General features: G+C 51.6%; 1 protein-coding gene across 1 annotated transcript; it reads left to right on the top strand.

Annotated features, from left to right (window-relative positions):
• Nucleotides 1–10,671: 10,671 nt before the first annotated feature.
• Nucleotides 10,672–23,777, top strand: CLEC20A (C-type lectin domain containing 20A; the record flags this gene model as incomplete). Its single annotated transcript, XM_081113285.1, has 6 exons — nucleotides 10,672–11,062; nucleotides 12,523–12,588; nucleotides 13,532–13,897; nucleotides 14,772–14,864; nucleotides 21,543–21,628; nucleotides 23,697–23,777. 6 exons carry the CDS (start codon nucleotides 10,672–10,674, stop codon nucleotides 23,775–23,777), a joined length of 1,083 nt encoding a protein of 360 aa, XP_080969411.1.
• Nucleotides 23,778–24,421: the final 644 nt, after the last annotated feature.

Genomic DNA, 24,421 nt, shown 5'->3' with positions numbered 1-24,421 from the left:
ACTCCCTGTCTGACTGCACGGCTGGCCCTGTCTCCTTTCCCCACCACCAGACTCTGCTCCTGCTTCTTCCATCATCCTGGAATAGGGTTGTGGCAAGAAGTCACCTGTGGACAATGCTAAAGGTGAGAAGCCTCAGGGATGGGGGGGAGAGGGGCAGATTCTAAAGAATACTAGTTGCTTCCAAAAAGGACAGTTTGGGAATAGAGGACAGGCAGCACAGGGGTGCAGGAACCAACGCAAACTGCATGTCAAGTCCATGCCAAACACACCTCGCAATGACTCCTTGCACCTCCCTCCAATCCAACCCTGCCTGCGCCTGTCCTGCCCAGAGGCCGCGAGCACTGGGACTTCCTGGGAGCCACCTGCGGCCTTTCTGTTGCATTTCCTGGGGGTTATTTCACAGCCCCCAACCTGGTGACAGCCCTTGCTCTTACTCTGCCACAACCAAAGGAGAATATGACTGTCACTCTGTTCAGGGTGGGGAGGGAGGGAGTGGTGGGGAGCTTCCCAGCCCCCTCACCCTCACGGAGCTTTATAAAAACCCCAGGGCCTGAGCGTGCCACTCCAGTGAAACTGGCTGGCTGCGTCTGAAGTTACCGGATGTGGCAGCATCTCCTCCTCGCTGTGGCTGCAGATCTCCTGCCTTTGCTTGGCTGGGCTGAGCTGCTGTTCCCTGAGCTTCCTTCTAGCCAAGCAGATCCCATGAGCCCATGGCCTACCCATCAGGAAACTGGGTCTTCAAAGAAATCAAGGTCTCCTTGTGAAACTGCTCTATAAATTACACACGTAAATCACCATCGTTTGGACAGACATTTAATGAGACCCACAGCTCCAGGCTTGTGCCTTCTCACAATGCTCACCATCAGGCTCCCCATACCTCACTGTCGTCATGGATGCGCTCTGGGAGGGCTCAGGAAATCCTCTTGACAAACCCGTTTCCTTCTTAAGATGTCGCCACTGCACAAAGCACTCGGGCGACACGGCGACATTGGGTGTTGCTGCAGCGTAACTGTTCCCTGCAAGCTGTGGGCAGTTCCTCCTGAAGATGCCAGCTCCGCTCTTCCTAACCCCCGTCCCTGGCAACACCCATTGGTATGGGGCCAGGAGCATACGCCCACCCAGGTTCCACTGGATTTGGTGGAAAAGGAGCATTCACAACGGAGACACAGAGGCAGCCACACGTTGGAGTCTCTCTTCTCCAACGACGCCACTGATTTCCTTCCCAAGGGTTTTCAGCTTCTTGAAGACAGAGTTGTGTGGAAAGGCTGGTGGGGACGAGGGGATTGAAAACTGGCCTTAGGCCTCTGGGTCTGGTCTCTTGTGATTGCAGGGGATAGAATCCCAGGATCTAGGCTACGATGAAGCCCAGCTCAGCCACAGGTAGCCCAGAGAACATGAATGTCACCCCTGCCGTAGGGCCTATTTGACCACTGGGTGGCCCAGCATTCTAAAGGCCTTGGATTGGGACAATATTTCTCCAGGTGCCCAGGATCCTGTCGGCTGTGGTCTCCAGGCCCCCTTGATGGACCTGACCCAGGTGACTGGCTCTCACAACAGCCTGGGAACATCCCCCACGGTCGGGCACAGCCCTCAGCCAGAGGGGCTCGCTGGTTCCTACCCCAGAACCTCTCACATACATCTTTCAGAGATTTAATGTGATTGGCTACTGCATTATCCTACTGGACTGATTTTCAGACGCCTCATAAAGCTTTACCACATCAGGACGATCACCTTTGCTCGTTGACACGTTGGTTACTATGCAATTTCTGATCGTCTCTATAAATAGTGTGCCTGATTTTGGCTGGAATCATAATCCTAGTATATTGTTTCTATGGAACAATGATCCAGTTTCTACCATGGGAACTTCTAGGACCTCTATTTCAGGAACAAAACATAATATTGTGAACAGAAGAATGTAAATCTCCAGCTAATTCGATATATCTAATGGTAAGTGACACGTCAGAGCGAAGGCATTGTGTGAGGATTACGGACTTTTTCCTCCTGTGCATTCGCATGACGGGCGTGTTTGCCAGGGCCTCTCGGGACCCAGCGAGGGGGACCTGCTCCTCTTCCCACAGCTAGCAGTTACAGAGTAGCCTGCGTGGGAGATAAAGAGCCACCAACCATCAGAGGCTCCCTGCTCCTGCCAAATATGGCTCCTCGGCCACCTCGCTTGGCCGGTGTCCCTTTGCCTCCTTGGTGGAGTCCAAATAGAGGAGGGCAGCTATACTCCTGGCTCTGCCGGCCTCTGGGCTTGCAGGCTCTCTACAGCTGCCATCCTAGTCCCCAGCAGCCTTCCCTGTACTTCGGACACCTCCAAATCCCCATTTGGCACGGAAGCAATGAAACTGGGTGCATCTGAGGGATTATAGTTGACCCTGAACAACACCGGTTTGAACTGCATGGGTCACGTACATGCACATTTTTGTTTTCAATAAACACGTACAGTGCTATAAATGTTTTCCTTATGATTTCCTTACCATTTTCTTTTGTCTAGCCTTATTATAAGAGTACAGTATATAATACACATAACATATAAAATACATGTTAATGGTGAGGCTTCCTGTCGACAGCAGGCTGTTAGCAGTTACGTTTTGAGGAGTCAGAAGTTATTCGTGGGTTGAAAACTGCACGGGGGCTGTGCCCCTAACCCCTGCAGTTGAGCTGGCTCTCAACTGTACTTTCTGCCTGGTGGCCACGAGGATCACGTGGGAGGGTTCCAGCCTCGGTCCTGGGAGCAGCCTGCATCGCTCCCACTTCTTTGGCTAGACCACAACCACAAGGCCACACCCAACTGCAAAGGATGCTGGGACATGCGACCAAGGTTCTCCCAAGAATAAGAGAAAATGAGCTTAAGGAGTAGGTAGCCAATCTCTGCCACACCTTCCCAGTGCATTTCCTCTGTCTTATCACAAGTGCCCTCATAAGAAAACTGGATTGAGCGTTCTGCTGTTTTTAGCACACAAGGGAGGTAGCAGAGAAGGTCTGAAAGGGAAGGTTGCAGTGGACACGGGAGCAGGGATAAACCTCCCAGCAGCTGCGAACTGGCAGAGTGAGAGCTCGGGTTCGGGATCCGCCTCTGTCACCTGAATGGCCAATGGGCTGGCACGTGGAGACAGAGATTACAATAATCACCCTGTTGGTCCAGGCTTTGTAATACAGCAATGCTGGTCTGTCCCAGGCCCATGCTGCAGCCTGCAGACCTCTCTGACCTCCTGAAGGCGCCAGACCATGTGACAAAGGAACCTCTGGGGCCTTGGGCTCCAGCTTGAAGCTGAGGAGGGAGGCCTCTGTGTGGCAAAACTTCTGTGAAAGTGGCTCCCTAGGGAAGACCACTTGCATTGAATCAAACACTGAAGCAAGCCACCCATTTGCCGAGCCCCCTAAAGTGTTACTGTATTTTTTATAAGTTTGAAAAAAGCATATTTTATTGATTTCAGAGAGGAAGAGAGAGAGAGAGACATCAATGATGAGAATCACTGATCAGCTGCCTCCTGCATGTCCCTACTGAGGATCAAGCCTGCAACCCGGGCATGTGCCCTAACCAGGAATCAAACTGTGACCTCCTGGTTCATAGGTCAATGCTCAACCACTGAACCACATTGGCAGGGCTATTTTTACCTAATTCTTGATTAAACAAAAGGGATTCCATTGTGTCCTCACCCCTCTAAAAGCCGTGACAGTATAACCCATCCAGAGAGCTGTGACTGCTGAGGCCTGCCCAGCCCTCAGCCCCACACCTCCTGCCAGGTTTCCCTGGTCCAGGCTCAGGGCCAGGCCGGCTCTCAGTGAGGAGCTCAGGTTCACTGTGCAGGGACAGCACATCGAGTCCCCTATTGGTTCAGGACACTTGCTATGTGCCAAGCACTCTGCAGGGCCCTGGCCCCCAGAACTCATCACCGACAGAGGTGACAACAGAGTGGCACTTACAATATGGTGAGGGAGCCCAGGGGAGGGGCATGGCCCAGCTCTTGGAGCTGGCTCTCTGCCGTGTTCTGCTGGACCCCATTCCTGGCGTTGAGAGCTTCCCAGTACCCTAGTTCCTCTCGACCCAGGTTCTTCCCTAAACCCCAGCACAGGAGCCAGGCAGGGCCCTGCTACCCCCACATGACAGGCTTGCCCAGCACCAACAGCAGCCTGGCCCTCAGATGACGATGGTGACAGGCTCCCTCCCTCGTCAGGGACCACCCCCTCCACGCTGGGCCCTGTCTCCTCAGCATGGCTCCTAGCTGGCCCAGCAGGAGTGCTGCATACAAAGCAGCCTTCCCTGCGCCACCTGGCCCCCGTTCACCTTCATCTGGCCTTGTCACGCTCACTACGCGGCAGTCTGGACTGGGCTTAAATCTGCACGTCCTCCAGCAGCGCAGAGCAAGGTGTCCTCTGAGCTGTGTGTGCGTTAAGCTGACAATCCACCAAGTCAGAGGGGGCCTGCAGGTAACACATGCCTGTCCTCAGAGGTCCTCGGGAAATAAAGGTAGACCTTGGTTTATAATGCTTCACATACGTTATATTTTTTACAAATTTAAGGCAAAACCCTCCTCCCACAAAAAAAAAGATTACGACTCACTTTACTGCAATGGTCTGCAACAAAACCCGCATTATCTCCGAGGGGTGCCTGTCGGGATCTTCATAAATGCAACCACCATGGGGGTTTGTACATGGGCCTCCCTCAGCTCTCAGAGAACTGGAAACATGGAAGCCCTGGAGTCCGCAGGAAGGGGGTGCAGTGCTGGCCTGGGGTCCATCAGATTCGCCTCGCTGCCCCCGCTGGGAACCTCAGCGGGCCTCCCTCCTCCAGACCCCAGGGCCTGCTACAGGCTTTCTATTTTGCCTTCCACTGGGTTATCTGTATGGTTCTTCAGAGAAACAATGAACAGGAGACCTACCTGTCTACCTACCTGTAAACCGATTTATTTCAAGGGATTGGCTCACGGGATCCCACAATCTGCCCTCTGCTGGCTGGGGCCCCAGGAGAGGCAATGGTGTAAGTTCCAGTCCAAGTACACATGTCCCAGCTCCAAAACAGTCCACAGAAAGAGAGGAAGAACTCTTTCTATTTGACCTTTATTTCTACTCCTTCCTCACGACTGGAGGGGGCCTGCCCACACTGGAAGGGCACTCTGCTTTGCTCAGTCCACCAACTCAACTGTGCATCTCATAGAACCACCACACACACACACACACACACACAATCATGTTTGACCAACTACCTGGGCACCTTGTGGCTTTGTCAAGTTGACACGTAAAATTAACTATCACATTACCTGTCTCTCCCTCCTCCTCAATCCATCATCACCCATCACGTCGTCCCTCAGCTTCCAGAACACGGCACTAAAGGAAGCTGTAATCCTTTTGCTCGGGGAGGGTCTTGCCTTCAAACTGTAAAAAAACCAACATTTATGAATCACAAGAAAGCCTAGCAAGGGATGCCTGTTTTCTCAGACCCTCCAGATCCGTCCTTCTAGGAGGAAATACTCCTTTTTCCAGATTCTCTGGGGCAACCCTTGACCACCATATCTTTCCTCTGTCTGGACCCCCCTTCGCCCTCTGGGCTCATTCTCAGACCTGCTCTCAACAGAGTGAATCCTGGCCCAAGCGCACCCCAGCCTCCCCAGTCTGCTGCCTCCCGCGGCTTGCCTGCAGCTTGGTGAATACCAGACAGTTGTGCAAGTTGGCCGGGGCTACGCAGCACCTTTCCTTGTGGCAGAATGGGATGGCTCAGGCACAGAGACACTGGGCTGTCCCATTGCTAAGGGGACTGTGTCACCCTGGAGAGGGGTGCTGGGCCGGTGGACCTGGATTCTCTGGTTCAGTGATTTCCTGGAGACCCTGCCAGGCTTGCTTGCAGGTTTGAACTAGGTCAAGGGTTCACCTCCAGGAATATGGGAATTCACTGTAATAAAACAGTGTCTTAACCAAGCATTTTGAATGTGTTTATTTAATCCACACAACTACCCTAAGAGGTAGGCACTATCATTATTCCTATTTTACAGATGAAGAAACTGTTTAACTCAGAGCTGGCATTTTCTGAAGTCAGAGAGCCTGGTGAGGGAGCTGGGACATGAACCCAGGCAGCCTGGCCAGGCAGCCCACACGTTTAACCTCCTCCCCAAGGGCGTGGACTGTCCCAGCCACGGCAGCCCCTGTCCCATGTCAGCATTTCCCATTGACATTTATAAAACTGGGGTTAACAAAGATAAGTTCACAGACCTCACGCACAATGCAGATGAAGGAACCCCATCCCTTCCGTGCCCCCACTCCCCCTTCCCCCGCCCCTCTACTTGGCAGTCCTGAAGAGAGGCCTCAAATAGCGGCCTTGGGGAGCACAGGCCCACTGGTCGGGAGCCCGCTGCTTCCCCCAGCTGTGCAGGGAGTTAGGCTGGCTGTACAGAACCTTCCCCTCAGGCAGAAATGGCCCCTGAGGCACAACTGACTCCAGCAGGTCATGTCCACATCCATACGGTCAACAGCAGCACACGGCCCACTCATTTATTCAGTGCATATGGGCCAGCTGCCCGCTGGACTGTGCTTGGCTGTGGCCACAGTGCACATCTCTAACCAAGACTCCAGGCAGGCGCCAGCCACCACGTTGCAGAACACCTGCCTGATCTAAAAAAGCAAGTGTGGGAGGTGCAGCTTCCACTTTGGGGATCTGGTGGGTCCGAGAGAAAAGGTCTATATAGGCCATGGGAAAGTGAACATTGTAAACCTTTACCTAAGGATGTCCTGTGTGTGTGTGTGTGTGTGTGTGTGTGTGTGTGTGTATGTTGGGGGTGGGGGGGTGGAGATGCTACGGAGTTTCCATGAACCCCTTTGCTTCCTGCAGCTCATGCAAACCTTGTGTTTGTTCCTGGGTCACAGAGGGAGCCCACTCCTGCCTTCTCCCCTCACCCCTTCCCCCTGCCTGGCTTTCCTTCTCCCTCACCCCTTCCCCCTGCCTGGCTTTCCTGACACAACACCAGTGAAACTCGGGCCTGGGGAGCAGGGCTGTCCTCCTCCCTCATCACCAGTCCCCTCCCCTGCCCTGCATTCAAGAGCATTGGGTGCCAGACAGGGTCCTAGGTAGGTGGGGGAATCCAGAGAATAACAATAGCAAGTCTTCCTAACACAAACCATAGCGCAGAGCCTTACTGAGAGTCCGCTGTCCTAGTTGTGGGTGAGTGCTCTGTGGCTCAGGCGTGTCCCTGTTCTCAGGGAGCTCACAGTCTCTCCAGAGAAAAGAGAAACTGGGATTTCAACCCCAGGGTGCCCAGTAGGACTCTTAAATCAAGAAAGGTGGTCAGTGACGGGGTCCTGGCAGGGGGTAGGGGGGGTTTCCTAGGCCAGAACGGCCAGCTTCCCTCCTATCCCCTGGGAGTGACCTCAGAGGCCGAGGCAATGGAGTTGTGTCCCTGGGACGGAGTCATCTGAGGCCATCGCTGCACAAGAGAATGCTATGGCAGGATGTCCCTGTGGACACATTAACGGCTTTTGCCTTTGCCTTTTTAGAGGGGCTGTTTGCTCTTCCCTCTGGGAAGGATGTGAAGGGTGGAGAGCAGAGAAAAGTCTTCCAGGCTTTGGTTTCCAAAAGCTCAGCCCTTAGGGCAACAGAGAGAAGCTGGGCATAAACAGGATGCTGGGCGGGAGGGAGAAGGAAAGAGAAAGACAGAGCCGGAGCTGTTCTTGCTTCTCCAGAGAAAGTGACTTGGTCTCCGGTCTGTGCTTAATCAGGGAGCCGAGCCTGGTCCTGGGCAGGCCTCTGATCTCACTGGGGTAGGACTTGTGGGGGCCCATTGCCTCCCCACCTTACACTTGCCAGCGACCAAGTTTGAACTGCTGCCCTACTGCTTCCCATTATGTCCTGAGTAAGTTATTTCACTTCTCTGAGCCACAACTTTCTCAGCTGTGACATGGGGGTCCCGGCCTCTCCCGCTGGCTGGTGTGGCTGCTGTGAGGGAGGAGAGTCCAGCAAAGCCTGGCACACATGCCCTTCCTTCTCCCTCCCCATCGCCCCTCTCTCCTTCCACTCCTGGCCCGCTGGCCCTTGAGGAACCCTGGGCCTAACCTGACCGCCCTCTGTCACCCACTCCTGCCGCCCCAGCAGCCAGCCCCAGCGCCGGGCTCCCCTCATCTCTGCTCATCAGTTTCCTGACCCCTGTTGCCTTCCCCGCCACTGGCAGGAGGACACACCTCTTCTCCCCTCTCTTCCAGCTGCACCCCCAGCACCTCACACAATGGCTGGCAGGCAGTAAGCACCGAATAAGCATTTGTTTAGTAAAATCTGCAGTTTGGGTAGGAAGGAGGAGAGTGGAGAGCAAGGAAGGGACCACAGGCTCAGGTGCAGCTGCTGCCAGAGGTGAGGAGCCTGCCTTGTGCTGCAGCCATGCTGGGCCTGGGGCTACGGGGCCTGCTCTGCACAGCAGGTAAGGACCCCCCGAGCACCTCTCTTCCCCCCGCCCCCCCCACACACACACACTGGGCTCCTTGCAGGGGTCCCAGGGAAGGGTGCTTGTCCTCTGAGGTTCCCAGATTTTGAGGCTGAAGCGGAAACAAAGTGGAAAACAATGTTTTCAACTGTCAGTCCAGGCCTGGTGACGGAGGTCTCAGCCTCCTCTCCCCCTGCCCCTCTCCCTCCAAGGCCCAGGGGCCAGAACCCAGAGTCTGCTGGCTTCATCTCATTCCACTCACTCATATCCTCAGGGAGGCATCTAACCAACAGGTAGTAATGAAGTGTCTCATAGGTGCGTGGCTTCACAGAGCTCATGTTCTAGGGGGTTAAAGACATTCGGTAAGATAGTAAATAAAAAGATTGTGGCAGCAGCAAGACCCCCTGGGGCCAGTGCTATGAGCCCCAGTGAGAGGCCAGTGCCTTGGGCCAGGGTGGCAGCAGGCATGGAAAGAAATGGAAAGTTCATGAAGGCTCAAGATACACACTGGGTAGAGCTGACGGGATTTGCTGTGAGACTGGATGCCAGGAATGAGAGAACAAGAGGAACCAGCCGTGACTCCTGGGCTGGGGCTGGAGACACTGGAGGGAGGGAGCCATTTCATGAGCTGGGGGCACCAGGACGGAGCAGACGGTAGGTGAATCTGTGTGCGGACAGAATGACAGCCGTAAGGACACATGCAGGAGTCCACAGTGGTGGAGGGCAGAACCTGGGAGGCCCCAGGACACTGCATGAAGCCAGGAGATCAGCAGGGCAGCAGGGTTTTCCATTACTTTGGTGGGCCACAGGCAGTGATTTGAAAAAATTAAACAGATTAGGATAAAACACGTCAAAGTGTCCCTGGCCAGTGGCTCAGTGGTTACAGTGTCAGCCCAAAGGGTCATGGTTCAATTTCTGGTAAAGGGAACATACTTGGGTTGCTGATTCTATCCCCCGTACCTGTGGGAAGCAACCCATCGATGTGTCTCTCTCCACCCACCCCTTCTCTCCCCCCACCCCCCGATTCCTCCCGCCACTCTAAAAAAAAAAAAGAAAATCAATGAAAAAAACATCCTCTGGTGAGGATTAACCAAAAAAAAAGGGTCCAAGTGATTCACACATCATACGAAAGAATAACTTATTCCTTTCCTCTGACAGCGATTCTCCAATTCTTCTCAGCGACAGGCGGCTTCTGGAGCTCTGGTGGGTATGAGGAGCTTCGTTCCTTTTGGCAAGTCCCTTCCTGGTCCTTTTCCCCATGCCCCCCACGCAGGGCACAGGCTGGGCACTCTGTGTGCCAGTTCTTCTGTCTTATCTTCCTCTCCTACGGGCATCTGGCTTGAGGCTGGTTCCTTAAGGCTTAGGACCCCCAAGATCCTGGCCCCAGGCCCTTCATCCCTCTCGACCCCTCTGCACCGCGGGACCTGGCAGAGTTGCTGGGACCCTGGCAAGGGTATGGAGTCAGGAAGCAAGGAAGCGAACACTCAGGTCTTGAGGCTGGTTCCCAGGAAAAGTGTAATTTGCTCATTAGTTTGTTCATTTGCAACACATTGAGCCGTTCTGACGTGCTGGCTGCTGAGAAAATGATGAATATGGCTGGTTCTTTGCTCCCAAGGTGCCTGGACCTGGTGGAGGAGACAGACAAGCAAAAAGGTCCTTTCTCCGGGGGGCTTTTAAAAAATTCTGATGTGGTCCCAGCACATTCGGATCCTTGCTGTAGGGTGGGCCTGAGCACTGGTGTATTTGAAAGGCTCCCCAGGTGATTCTATGCGCAGCCCCTATTCCAAGCCCCGGACACCTATGTCAGGGCGGTACATGGGATGCTAAGGGCCTGGACCTGGAAGCCCCACCCACTGGGTGCGTGGCCAAGTCACTCAATTCTCTGGACTTGGTTTCCTCAAGGGTCAAATAAGCAGTGACACCTATCCTAGGGGTTGCTGGAAGGATTCAATGAGCGAGGGGCACATCATGAGTGCTCAGTAAACACTATCTACTATTATTAAGTACTGACAAGGTGCATACAGGCAGAGCACCTGCCCAGAATGGGGCATAGGGTTGAGTCGTTAGCTGGGCAAAGGGAAGGGGGAGATATGGGGATTGAGGGAGCACACAGAGGTGGCCAGTTCTTCCGGGGACGAGAGAGAAGCTTGTGCAAAGGCCGAGAGGCAGAGCTATGGGCAACGGGAGGGCCAGCCGCAAGGGACAGAGTGGAAGAGAAGAGGCTGGCCTTGAGAACTAGGGGTGGGGTGGAGATGGCCATACAGTGATGGTGACAGCCTCTCCTGCCCCAGTCCAGGAGCTGGTGAACAACGGCAAGACCTTCTTGAGGGTGGAGGACAAGCTGAGCTGGTTGGACGCCCTGCGGTACTGCCGGGAGCACCACACGGACCTGGCCGACCTGCAGAGCATGAACAGCATGATCAGCATGAAGACCCTCTACACCCTCACCAGCGGCACTCAGGCGTGGATCGGCCTCTTCTACAACGTGCGCATCGGCGGCCTGAGCTGGTCCAGCGGTTCCACCTTCTCCACTCCGATATGGAGCTCGCTGCCCGTCTTCAAGGAGGGCATCTGCGCCACGCTGTACTCCGTGTCCATTGTCCCCAACCTGGGGGCCGCCTCGTGCACAGCTCAGAAGCCCTTCATCTGCTACTACGGTGTGTTCACAGCCACAGTCTGGACGCGATCTTCCTCCCAGGGCCACTTTTCACGGGCAAATGAAAGCGAGAGCTCAGGTCTTTCTGGGGATTAACAATTACCTGAGCCCTATTGGCTACATTGCTCAGCCTTCATTTCTCTCTTATGTCCCTCATTTCCAAGAGTCCGCCCGCAAAATGGGTAAAAATCAGGGTAGAGAAAAAGTAAAATCTGGAATGTTCCACTTTGTCCCCTCCTTCTGCCAATTAAAGATTTAGGAGAAGAGAAAAAAGAAAGAGAGGAAGAAGGCAGGCAGGTTGGGGATTCATTTGTATCTGTGCAGGAATGAGCAGAATTCAAGGTCTCTCATCTTTTCTTAAAGCACAGGGTGGTTCTGTCTCCTGGGGGCGGGGAGGGGAGGAGAGTAGGCCAGTCACTCTCTGGGGGGCTTCCTGCTTCTGGGAAGTGGGTGGGTGAGGCCAGCTCCTTGGGGCATCTCTGCAGGAGGTCCCCCATCAGTACTCAATGCACATGGTGCTGGTCATCCTTGCCCTGGGTTGGCCCCTCTGCCCAGGTGGCCCATTCCACTGACCTTTGTCTGAGATCACATAGGGGATGGTTAGAGACCAGAGAGCACTTTCCTGGTAAAAATGACAGTTTCTACTTTTCTCTGTCAGTCAAGGCCTGCCCAACTCAATACCACCCTGACCCCTCAAACAGGAGGCACAGAGGACCAACCTGATGAGTCCCCAATTCTCCACCATGTTTGTCACAGGGCCTTGAAATGTAGCCCACAGTGGCCCAGGTGTGACCTAGGATTCCGGATGCAGTGGGAGTGGTGTGCTAGGACGGGAGCCCGTCAAGGAAGTGTGATGAGATGCTTTCCCATACTAAGTCTGGTGTCTAGGGCGCCACCAAGACTCTACCCACTTCTCTCTCTGCGGGCCCACCCACTAGCACACCCCTCCTCCCCGGGTCTGCCCCACCTACAGTGGGCTCTCTGTCCAAGGAACTCTTAAAAATGTAAATCAGACATTTTGCTTACACACATTCAATAGGTCCCCTCAGTCCTTAGAATCACACCGCTTGGTAGCCACCTGATCTGCTTGATCTCTTTGGCCTCATGTCCTATTTCTCCCCCTGGCTACACTGGCTGCTTTCTGCTCCTCAAACCCATGTGGCCCCTTCCCACCTTAGGACCTGGCCCTTGCCGCAAGGCGGGTTCCTTCTGCTATTTTCTTTGAGAGCAAAGATCCTGCTTATCTTATTTCTGCTATTTTTCCAGGGCCTAGAATACCATCTGCCATACAAAATAGCTCAATAGATACTTTTATAGAATACATGTAAATAGGAACAAAGGAGCCTGTCTAACCTTGAGCTAGGCTTCTACCAAGTTCAACTTGGCAGTTCCTGGTGCCTGCAGAGGATCCCCGGCAGCCCACACCTGCCCCATAGCTTGAGGTCTGTTTCTGTTTTCCAGATCCTGAGGAGCTACGCTACAACCTTGAGGAGCCCATTCTCAGCCTGACCACCACTCCAAAGCCAGGTGCAGACCCAGGAGCCTGCCTTCTGCTTCACTTATCCACTGAAACCAGCTGGCAGGGTTGCCACACCTGGGCCCCCCCCACACCCCTCCACCCGCTGTGGGATCCCTGGCTTTGCTGCCCCCAGGCTGACACCCCTGGAGAGAGTCAGTGCCTTTGTTATTAAGTGGACCCAGTGGCGGAGGTGACTTGGTCAAGGGCCCCAATCAAACAGTGGCAGAGCCCAGGCTGCATCCCAGCTCTTCAGATGCCCCCACTTCCATGGCTTGGGGGTGAGGTGCGGGAGGCACCTCCTCACAGCCCAGGCCTATCCCTCTTGTAGGGAGTGGAGGATATCCCTCTGGATATCACTGCCCTGGTATTAAAGTTATGTCCCTCCTTCATGTCTGGTGTAGAAAAATTCTATGGCAAAGGAAATACACTTCTCAATCAGCCAGTCTTGTGGAGTTGGTTTTCTACCTGTTATGGAGTATGGAGTTGTAGAGTAAAAATGACAATTTTCCAAGGTGGGCACAGCCAGGTCTTGCCAGGCGATATGGCATGAGTTTGGGCAGGTCGTCACCTCCCTAAGCCTTTCTCTTCTCCTCTATAAAATGGAGTTGGTAACATCTACTTCTCAGGGTTATAGTGAGGATTTTAAAAGATGATGTATCCACCTGCGAAGCTCAGGACTGGTGAGTGCTACATGCTTTAAAAATCAGTTCAGACAGGGGAAGTGAGGGAAATGCCAGGCAAATCTTGATGGGCTTCGGTGAACAGGTATGTGTCAGAGTTAGGGGCCCCATTTGCATCTGAGGATGTGACTCCCAATTCCGCAAACAGAGGTGTTTCCTTTCTCAGGTCTCCGTCCGGAATCAATCCCTCGGGTGGTGCCAAAGCTTGCCCTTTCCAAACTTCCCTTGTTTAGAATCACAGGTGTGTGGTCTCTCTGTTCTTTGCCCCCAGCGGTGGTCCAGATTGGCAGACTGACCTTCAAGCGGTTTAACCAACGGATGACATGGCTGTCAGCCCTGCTGTACTGCCGTACCTACCACACAGACCTGGCCGACCTGCAGATGGTGACTGACGAGGCAGGCATGGAGGTCCTGAAGTCCATCACCAGTGAGACCGAGGCCTGGATTGGCCTCTACTTCAACGCGGCCTCTGGGTCTCTAAGCTGGTCCAGCGACTTGGGTGCCAGCATCCCCTCCTGGCTGCAGGTGCCCAAGTTTGGGGCAGGACTGTGTGCGGGGTTCCGCACCTACGTACGCTACACCCCCAGAGTTTATTCAGTGGTCTGCTCCTCCCTGCAACCCTTCATCTGCTTCTATGGTGCGTGGCAGTCCTTCCTGCTGGCCCTGGGTCTGCATGGGATGGGAAGTGGGTTTGCTTGGCAGCAGGAGGCACTGAGGATAGACTTAAGGCAGCACTTCTAGTCGAAGGGTAACTGAGTTTTGGAGCTGTGCTTATTTTAATTCTGGGAGCTCTTTAAAGAATGGACCAGGCCCCATCCAGCCTCAGGGCATTCGCAATTAGCAAAAGGAACTGGTTATTGGGCAATGAAGTGGTTGAAAGCTGGGGCTTTGGAATCAGATTTTATCACTTGCTAGAAAAGAGTCTCCTTTTCATCTGGAAAATATATTTAACAAAATGGTACCAATGACCCGGATAACCCGCCTCACCATGGCTTTGAGGGCTGAATGAGGACGCATATAAAGGACCTCGGAGAGCCCCTGGCACAGAGTGAGCACCCAGCAGATTTTAGCGACTGTCAGTGCTATTGTCACTGTGAATGCCGAGCGCCAGAAACCACCCTGGGTGTTTATATCTTGTGCATAGTTTGCCTCCTCAGCAGCAGGCTTCCTCTTATCTTCTTCCTTTCCTTCTTTTTTGGTAACAGCTTTATTGTGATAAAATTCACTCTTTTGAAGTGTCTGATTCAATGGGTTTTAGTACATTCACAGGATTGTCCAATCAGCACTACCTAAATTTAGGACATTTTTATCAGCCCCAAAGAAACTCCTTATTGTGTAGAATCAGAAGGATGGTTCCTCCCTTGCAGAGCTGTTGTGCGGACTGAAGCTGTGGTGGGCACGACCAGGTGTACAATACATGCGTCCTCCAGAGTCTGGTCTGTGATGAGCGGTGCCTGTGACAGACCTGGGAGCGGGGTCCCCTCACACTCACCCCCAGTCTCTACTTGCAGACCCCTCTCTTGGACACCGGCAGTCGGCAGCGCTCCCGCAGCTTGTCCACGCTCCCTCCTCGGAAGTGACTGAGGGGGTGAAGCCCAGACCAGGTACACAACTGTTTCCTGCTCTGTAGGGTGCGCGGCCCAATTCTTGGCTGGATCCTGGGGTCTCCGGGGTCTGGAAGTGGAGAGGGTGGCCTGAAAGCGGCAGCACAGGTGGGTCCCATGGTCCTCCCAGAGGGCCCGGGAGAGGCCAGAAAAGAGGTGAGCCAACTGGGTGGCAACCAAGGGCCACTGACTCACACCGAGAGGGATTTCCCAGTGTCAGTACCGGCTGGTGAGCTGGGGTCGGAGAAGGAGGCCTCGGTCACCATCAACCCCCCTCCTTGACCTGGGCCTCTGAACTTGCGGTTCCGGGGCCAGGAGGCCAAGGGAGGCTGTGCAGTCTCTCAGGTGAGGTGACCAGGGCCTGAGACGCTGAGCGAAACAGCATCAGAGGCCTTTGAGGCTGGGTATCCAGAGAGGGACGCCCAAGGGAGGTGCCTGTGGAATCCCTTCTAGTTCTGGGAGGAGCGGAGAGGAGAGGCCAGCTGTGGGGACGAGGTGTGGGGACATGGCTGGGAATGACAGTGACAGTGTTCCGTCAGCATTTTTAAATTCCTGAAGCATCTTCACAACTACTACTTCACGTTGCTTCCCAAGCGTTTCGAAGCCAAGTAGGATAAACTGAGGGCACATTCCCAGTTCTGCTGGCTTCCTGACAGATTCCTACGTCAGACAAAGGTAGTAATACTGCCCTTTTTGAGGACGGGGAGGAAAGTAGGGGATTTGCTCCCAGAGCTTCATTCATTCTGGGGACACAGACAGAAGGCAGGGTCTAGCCAGAAGGAGCTGAGGGCCCGCTGGGAGAAACCTGCCAAAGGCGGTGGGGACTGTGTAGTCAGAGGCAAGAGGGGGACATGGAAGGGGCCCGCCCCAGCTCCTGGGGGTTCCAGGAGGAGGAGGTGATTTGAAAGGCAAAGAGCTTGCAAAGGGGAGTGGAGGGAGACTGGGTGGCAGCTTGCAGGTAGGAGCTGCAGGTGGGTTGGGGGTACTGGGCGGGGACCCCCAGATCCTGCAGGGGCCCCCTGTGAGCTGCTAAGGAACGTCTGTGGTCAGATTTGGTTCAGGAGCCTGGAGAGAGTGTCATCTGCTCTCCCTCTGGTGGTTCTCAACCTTCCTAATGCTGCGACCCTTTAATACAGTTCCTCATGATGTGGTGACCCCCCAACCATAAAATTATTTTCGTTGCTACTTCATAACTGTAATTTTGCTACTGGTATGAGTCGTAATGGAAATATCTGATATGCAGGATGTATTTTCAGGGGTCGCGACTCACAGGTTGAGAACCGCAGCTAGGGTCTCAACTGGCACCTGTTGCCACCCCGGCCGCACCCAGCGGGGTCAGGAGGCCTCCCTGTCACAGTGGGTGCGCAGGGCCAAGGCAGGGCCGGGTCACCGTGGGACGCGGGCTTCCTCCCTCCTTCCTCCCAGTGCCCGGGGCCTATGCAGCCAGCCCTGGGCGCCCCGCAGCTCCCCAGGCCCCGGCGCCCAGGGTCGCCTCTGTCCCCAAGGAAGGGCCCTGGACCCGTGACCTACGGCAGGTCCGTGACCCCGCGGGGGCAGCGGCGGGGGCGGGGGGGGGAGGAGCTGGCTCGGCTTCCCCGGCGGTGCCTCAGTTTCCCCCAGGATGGCGGTGCTGTGTGTCCGCCACTTACCTGCCTCGGGTCGTGCGGCTCCCAGCCTCGGAGAGATTTCCGGGCCCAAGACTGCGGCTCGGGGTCTTCGGGTTCAGGGAGCCCGCTGCGGGAGGAACACCGCGCCCCCCGCGCCCCGGATGGGCGGCCCGCGCAGGGGCTGCCGGGAGCGGCCAGGGCGGAGCACGCGCCCGCCGCCTGCCCGCGAGGCTGGGCCCTGGGGACCCCGTAGCGCCTCCTGTGGGGAGCCCCGCCCTGGCTTCCACGCCCAGGTGGGGGGTTGAGGCTGGGCAGGTGGGGGTGCTGGGCCACAGGCCTGGCCCCGCCGCAGGGGATGCTGTCCCCCGAGCCAGTGCCGCCCCATCCTCCTGGGTCATGTGGGGGGCGGCGGGGGAGAAACCCTCTACTTAGATACAAAAGACGGAATGTTGGCTCTACTACCTACTGTGTGTCCTTAGGCAAGTTTCCTACCCTCTCGGAACTTCATTTTTCTCATCTTTAAACGGGGGGCGGGCGGGCGGGGGCGGGGGGCAATGCCATTGCCGTGAGGTCGCTTTCAGGGTCTGGCATCTGGTGGTTATTGCCATTTTAGCCTCAGGGCTCTAGTGAAATGATTAGTGATTCATTCATCTCCTGTCTCTGTCCTTATCTTATTGGATAGACAGGGCTGGCCTCATTTTAATCTTATTCATTACAAATGATTGTGAACCACCACCATGATGAATCCATGAGACTGTGGAATCTCCCGGGCAGGGGCTGTCCTGTGCCTCGTGTCCTCTCCGGGCCTGGAGGAGCGTGTTCTTGCACGCAGGGCGATGGTTTAACCCAGCAGCCACTTCCCGAGGGCCTGTTCTGCACAGGCCGCGGACTGTGGACACCAAGACCAGCAGGGCCTCTTCCTGTTTCTGCAAGAGCTGAGCCAAGGGCTGACAGAGCGCGACAGCCCTGCAGTTCGGAAGGCGCCGCTCCAGTGCGAACCAGAGCCCTGGCAGGAGCGCTTCCCCTCTGCCTGGGAAGGTGGTACAGGAGTCCCTCTTACCCAGGGTTTTACTCTGTGTGTTACCTGTGGTCGACCACAGTCTCAAAATATGTATTACATGGAAAATTCCAGAAATGAACAATTCATACGATTTAAACTGTGCGTGGTTCTGAATAATATGATGAAATCTTGGGCTGTCTCACGCTGCCCACACTGTACAGCAGTGATTTTAGTAATCAGTTTGTGCCACGAGGTGAAAAAGGTTGAAAATCGCTGCTGGATGGGCTACCTGCCCATCAGACACTTAGTAGCCATCAATTGAAAGAGGGAGAAGAGAATGAGAGGGAGAGGGAGTAAGGGAGGGGGAAGGAGAGGGGGCGGGGGAGAGGGAGAGGGATTAGCACAGGCAAAGTTAATCTCTTACTGTGCCTAATTTATAAATAAAATTTTATCACAGGTATGCATGTATAGGAAAAAACATAAGTGTATGTATAGGATTTGCTATTGTCCATGGTTTCAAGCACCCATGGAGGAAATTGGAACTAAATCCCCAGGGGTAAGGGGGAATGACTACAATTGGACAAAAGGTAATGGGGGGATTTCATCAGGCAGCAGAGAGCAGAGGGATTTGCACAGGCAAAGGCAGGTAGGCATGAAAGTGTGTGGTTTGGGAATGGCCAGCGGTCTGATGTGACTGGATGGAGGTCACATTTTTGGGAAGGGAGTGGCAAGGGGTGAGTGGGAAGAGGTAGACTGGGGCCAAACTCTGAAGGACTAGATCCCACAGCCAGTGGTGGAACCATCAGAGTGAGCCAAATGCTCAGATCTGCAGCTAATAATAAGCAAGGCGGTTATGATGACATGGGACAATGACTGTGTTAAGATGCTGAAGGAAAAAAAGCATGAATCAACATTATACACACAACACAGTCACACAATGTTGAAAGGAAACAACAGATTGGGAGGAAATGTCTGAAAAATGTTAACAGTGGTGATATTCAGGTGATGAGATGTGTTTCTGGACTTTACAGATTTACTCATTTCCTTAAAGACATTGACCATTCTTGGGGTGGGGAAGGAAGATGTCATTTGAGGAGGAGGCCGGCCAGGAGTGGAACCCAGGGGAGGTCTGGAGCAGCAGAATGAGAAGGGGCGTGAGGGAATTGATTTTACATCGTATGCAAGTGACATTAACTGAAGAGATAGAAATACAAACACATTTTTAAAAATGCTCAGCTTTATCACAGAAATGCAAATTAAAAGCAAGCTGTATTTTTTCTTTTTGTTTATTATTATTTTATTTTATTATTATTTTTTTAATTAAATCTTTATTGTTCAGATTATTACATTTGTTCCTCTCCCCCCCCCCCCCCCCGCCCCCATAACTCCCCTCCTCCCAATGATTTGAAATTCGAGGAAGCAAAAAACACCCAACCGGAAAAGCAAAATGAAAAAAGAATCCAAAAATGCGAGGATAGTGTAAGGAGCCTCTGGGACAGCTTCAAGCGTACCAACATCAGAATTATAGGGGTGCCAGAAGATGAGAGAGAGCAAGATATTGAAAACCTATTTGAAGAAATAATGACAGAAAACTTCCCTCACCTGGTGAAAGAAAAGGACTTACAGGTCCAAGAAGCGCGGAGAACCCCAAACAAAAGTAATCCAAAGAGGACCACACCAAGACACATCATAATTAAAATGCCAAGAGCAAAAGATAAAGAGAGAATCTTAAAAACAGCAAGAGAAAGAAACTCAGTTACCTACAAGGGAATACCCATACGACTGTCAGCTGATTTCTCAACAGAAACTTTGCAGGCCAGAAGGGAGTGATGAATACCAAGAAGTTGTATTTTTTCAATGAAATTTTTTTACTTACCAGTTTGGCAAAGATTTAAAGGGTGATAAAGCTGATGAGAATGAGGGAAAATCAGCGATCTCAGACATTGGGTAGGAAAGTAAACTGGCGCTGCCATCCTGGCAATATATGTCAGTTTTGAAATGGGCACACTCTTCCATTCAGAAATTCTACCCATGGACATTTATTAAGGAATTAATAGCACAAGGTGTACACATACACACGCATCCTCTACACACGGGGTTGTTGGTTGCAGTACTTTTTATTACATTGAAAAACTGGAGGCAATCTAATGTCCACTGAAAGCAAGTTGGTGAAATAAGTTTGGGTACATTCGATGAAATACTGCACAGCCTTGCCCTAGCTGGTTTGGCTCAGTGGATAGAGCGTCGGCCTGCAGACTGAAGGGTCCTAGGTTCAATTCCAATCAAGGGCACACGCCCAGGTTTCAGGCTCGATCCCCAGTGTGGGGCGTGCAGGAGGCAGTCAATGATTCTCTCTCATCATTGATGTTTCTATCTCTCCCTCCCTCTCTGAAATCTCTCTCTCTCTCTCTCTCTCTCTCTCTCTCTCTCTCTCTCTCTCTCTCTATATATATATATATATATATATATATATATATATATTAGAATAAGGTAGATTTTTATGCATTTAAATTAAAAAAATTCAAGTTAATAGTGGTTGCCCCTGGGCCAGCGGAGGGATACTTTTGCTTAATACTTTACAGTAATATACCATAAAAACATGGTTATTTCCATGTTTGAAATAAAAGGTATCTGCAAGGCACTGACAGGACTTTGGTGACTGAACATGAGAACAAGTGGCAGGGAGTAAGGGAGCGGCTGAGGGCACCTGGGGTCCTCAGCAGATGGGCAGCCACGCAGGGCAAGAGGGGGCTGCTGAGCTTGGTTCTGGAATATTTTGATAACACGCTTTGATGGAGATGTTGGGGGTCCCTGGATGCCATGGTGGGGCTCAGTGTGGCTGTCAGACACAAGGGGTCGGGGCCTCTTGGGTAGGAATTGCCAAAAGAAAACATTTGCTCCTGAGTAGAAATCTCCTAACATTGCACAAGCCCCACACATCCTGTACCAGGGGCACTTTGTGAGATGATGGAGTAGCAACTCCAGGGCTGGAACATCAGCTTGCAGGAAAAAGGACTGGCAGGGGCTCAGCTTCCCACCCGAACGTTTCTGCAGCAACTGTGTGCATGGGCAGTGAGGCCCAGGCGTGTCTCCCAGCCCAGGGGCAGTCACCAACCTCAGACTGCCTTGCTCCTGGCCATCTTTGCAACAACTCCTTCATTTCCCCTCCTGCAGCTGTGCCCAGTGAAGAAAGTGGAACTGACATAAGAGATACAACTGCTGCCGCGCAGGCCCAACACGTGAGCGCATCTAACCACCCGGAGCCACAAGGAAAAAACCCGGCGCCAGAATCAGGTAACTGCTTCTGGTTACCAAGCTCCCGCTTACTTGTAACAAGTAAGCAGTTCGATGTGGACAGCCACTCCTTCGCACAGGTTCCTTGAGACCTTCTTAAGAGGCAGCGTGAGATGGTGGGAAGGTTCGGAACAGCAGCAGCAGGAGGAACAAGGGTGAGGATCCTAGTTAGCACCCTGAGGGCTGTGAAAGCTTAGGGAGCCTTTCCTCGCTGTGAATCTCTCATTTCTCACCTGCAAAAGGGGTGGAGTTAAAAACGACCCTGCCTACATCACAGTGACATAATTATGTACTTTACAAACTGCTATACAAATATACCGTAGTCTTACTATGAGCTGGTAGTTCTGTGATGATGACAGTGGCCCACGGCCAAAGGCTGAGCTTGTTTCTCGGCTCAGAGAACTTAGTTTCCTGGGGGAGAGAGGGTCTTTACGAATGTGGGCCCAGGGAGGGGGTGTAGGGGTGTATATTTCCAGCATCTATTTAAGAGAGTTATTAAGAGGAAGGTGGGAAATAGAGAATGGAAAATAACTGCCTGATGTGTGAGGAGGGCCAGTGTCACCCTACGACACGGGACTCTTTCAGCCACTGTTGGTTGGTCGTGACTGTGGCCAAGCATTCTCCAGTTCAGTAGTTTCTTTCCTCTCCTTTTTGAAACCCTTAATCACCATGCACCATCTGTGGTGTCCAGGGTGCACACCTGACTGCTAAGAACTTGAAGTTTTCAAATGGCAGGAAGATAATTTCCCCTGAACCACGGAGCCCTTTCTTTTTCAGAGCAATTCTTTGGAATCCTGAAAGCAGATTTTACCATCCCAGCTCTGATGGACCCAGAAGATATGAAAGACCAATTTTTGAGTGAGGTGAGATTTCTGCCCACTTCTAATTCTGACCAGATGACTTGACAATGCAAGGCGATACTGTCAAAACCAATATAGGGAGAGAGAAAGCTTTGGAAAATTCGCTCATCTGTTCCCATTGCTCATGGTGTATCACTTTGGCTCATGGTGACAAGTTGGCTCGTGTTCCGAGATCTTTTTAGATCTTTTTGTAACTTTTGCCAAAAATTTTCCTGAACTCTAGAAAGAAAGAGAAAGAGGAAGGAAGAAAGAAAGCTCTAGTGGGTTTGGCTCAGTGTATCCACTGAGCCTTTGGACTGAAGGGTCCCCATGCAATTCCAGTCAAAGGCATATGCCTCAGTTGCAGGCTCAAGCCCAGGCCCTGGTTGGGGTGCTTGCAGAGGCAACCAATTTATGGGTCTTTGTCACATCGATATTTCTTTCTGTCTTTCCCTCTCTCTTAAAAATCCTCGGGTGAGGATTAATGCACACACACACAAATTAAGGCAGAAGGTTAGAAGGACCTGAATTTGGGTCATGGCTTTCCACTTACTGTGGTGACCTTGGGTAAGTAACTTAATTTTTCCGAGTCTCAGTCTCCTCATAAGTTAGGAACAACAGTACCTAACTCATATGGTTGGTATTAGATTAAATGAAATATTCCAAGTGCTTAGCAAATGGACACATAGTAAGTGCTCAATAAACATAAACTTTAGCTATTATTATCAATATTATTATTGTTCTAAATATACATTTCTTCCAGGAGTTTTTTTCTCCTTGTTCTTTTAAAGTACTAGTATGTGAGAGATGGTAGATTGTCAAGAGGAAGAATTATTCCTAAATATTGTGACAAAAGCCTCAAGTTGATTTCGAATATGGCCTAAGGGCACATATTTCAGTTATATCAGATAATCATATAATGTCAGAGCCAGAGAGCTCATTATGGGTCATCCAGCCCATACCATAACTTTACAGATTGGCATGGATCTTGTAGATTATTGCAGTTTACTCACAGGCCAAAGAAAGAACACCTAGGCAATTTATTCTAAAACCTCGCAATCTCAGGTTTCTAGAAAGAACTGTGGTGTGTGTGTGTGCGTGTGTGTGTGTGCGTGCGTATGTGTGTGTCTGCCAGGGAACGGGGAGGGGGACTGGCGAGCTTTTAGTGCATTTTGCTATTGAAGAAAGAACAGCTATAAAAGTTGCAATTTCAGCATCTGATACTTTTTTTTTTTTTTTTGTAAAAGTCCAAGTAACTGAAGACTGAAGTGTTGAATATCGCTCTATAAATGTCAAGGATTTTTTGGGGGGTGGGGTGGGGGTGGGGGTGGGGTGAGGAGAGGGTAGGGAGACCAAACCAGAAGCAATCTACCTTCTGTCTTAAATTAAAGCCAATATTAGGAAGATTGGGGTCCAAATGGAGAATTCCATCTTCTGGCCACCTTTGTTGGAATATATCTATCCCATATTAATGGAGAGAATGTCTATCTCGCAGATTTAAAGGATGGAATTGGTAGGGACAAGGTGTGTGTGAGAAAGGTAGAATATATATCATTAGTTTTAGCAGCATTTTAAAATTCCACATAGAAGACAAACACCTATAGCTGACTTATTCCAGTTCCAGGGACAAAGATAGGGAGAAACATTGTCACAGACACACACTGTGCTCAGAGCTTGGTAGGGACTAGTGGTTGTTAGCCCTGCTGAGGTTAGAATCCCTGGGGAAGTTAAAGAAAAGCGTGGCCCCAGTCCTCAGAGACAGTCTATGGACTTGTTCAGTGGAGGAACTCAAAGGCAGTCCTGCTGTGTGTGTTTAAGTTCTGCAGTGATTCTGATGAACAGTCCCAGTTGAGAAGCACTGATTTAAGTCATTTGTTTTAGCCTCCTTTGCCATCAAACTTTCTTTTTGTTGGCTGGGGTGTTGGAAAGGGCCTAACAAACTGATTTATGTGCCTTCCCATTGGTGACAGTGCTAATGACAAAAGGCAGGCAGCTGGAGAGAGGCTGAGAAAAATGAAGGGTATATAGGTGGACAGTTTAGGATATAGACGACAAGACAGTATTAACAGTTTTTCTCTTTTTGATGTTTCAGATCCATGAAGTCTTAAAGCAAACGTTAGGTGATGAGCAATTCAGATTGAAATGGGTTGGCTTTGAAGTAAACAAAAAATAGCTCATGCAGTTTCCTTCTCACACAGTCTTCTCTGGGTTTTAAGAGCATTTTCACTTTTTAATTCCAAGAAGCTCAGAAGGAGAAATAACTCCACATATGCGAAGAGGCTAGCTGTGGAACTCAGACCTCCACCAGCACAAAAGAAAATGACATATGCAACTGGTATGAAATGAGGGAAGGTGGAGGTATTTGGGAACAATAACTTTGAGAATGACAAGCAAACAAGAACCAAAAATAAAATAAAATAAATAAATCAAAACAAAAAAAATCCCAAATCCTGAAACAAACACCATTAATCTCTCTGGGAAACTAAGAGAGGACAGTAGTGGTTTGGGAAGCCAAGTGGGGCCATAGTTCCAAATACAGAGGCTGCTTTCTTTACCAGTGACAATCTATTAAAGGGATTTTAAATTCTGCAGAATGAGGAGCTCTCTGGGGTCTTATCACAAAACCATACTGTATGTTCATGCTATTTGCCCTAAATCTAAATATTTCTTACCTGTAAGTTGGGAAATTCTACAACATTGTTTTAATGTTAAAATATACCTTCAGAATAATGTTCCTGCATACATTTTTTTTTTCCTGGTCTTTCTCCAAGTGTCCTAATCACCCAGATATACATGCAAGAAATAAGAGAGTAACAT

This window comes from Myotis nattereri, assembly GCF_964212035.1.
Source record: "Myotis nattereri genome assembly, chromosome: 18".
Classification (NCBI taxonomy): Eukaryota; Metazoa; Chordata; class Mammalia; order Chiroptera; family Vespertilionidae; genus Myotis; species Myotis nattereri.
The sequence above is the reverse complement of the archived record's forward strand: the minus strand, read 5'-3'. Positions and strand labels throughout refer to the sequence as shown.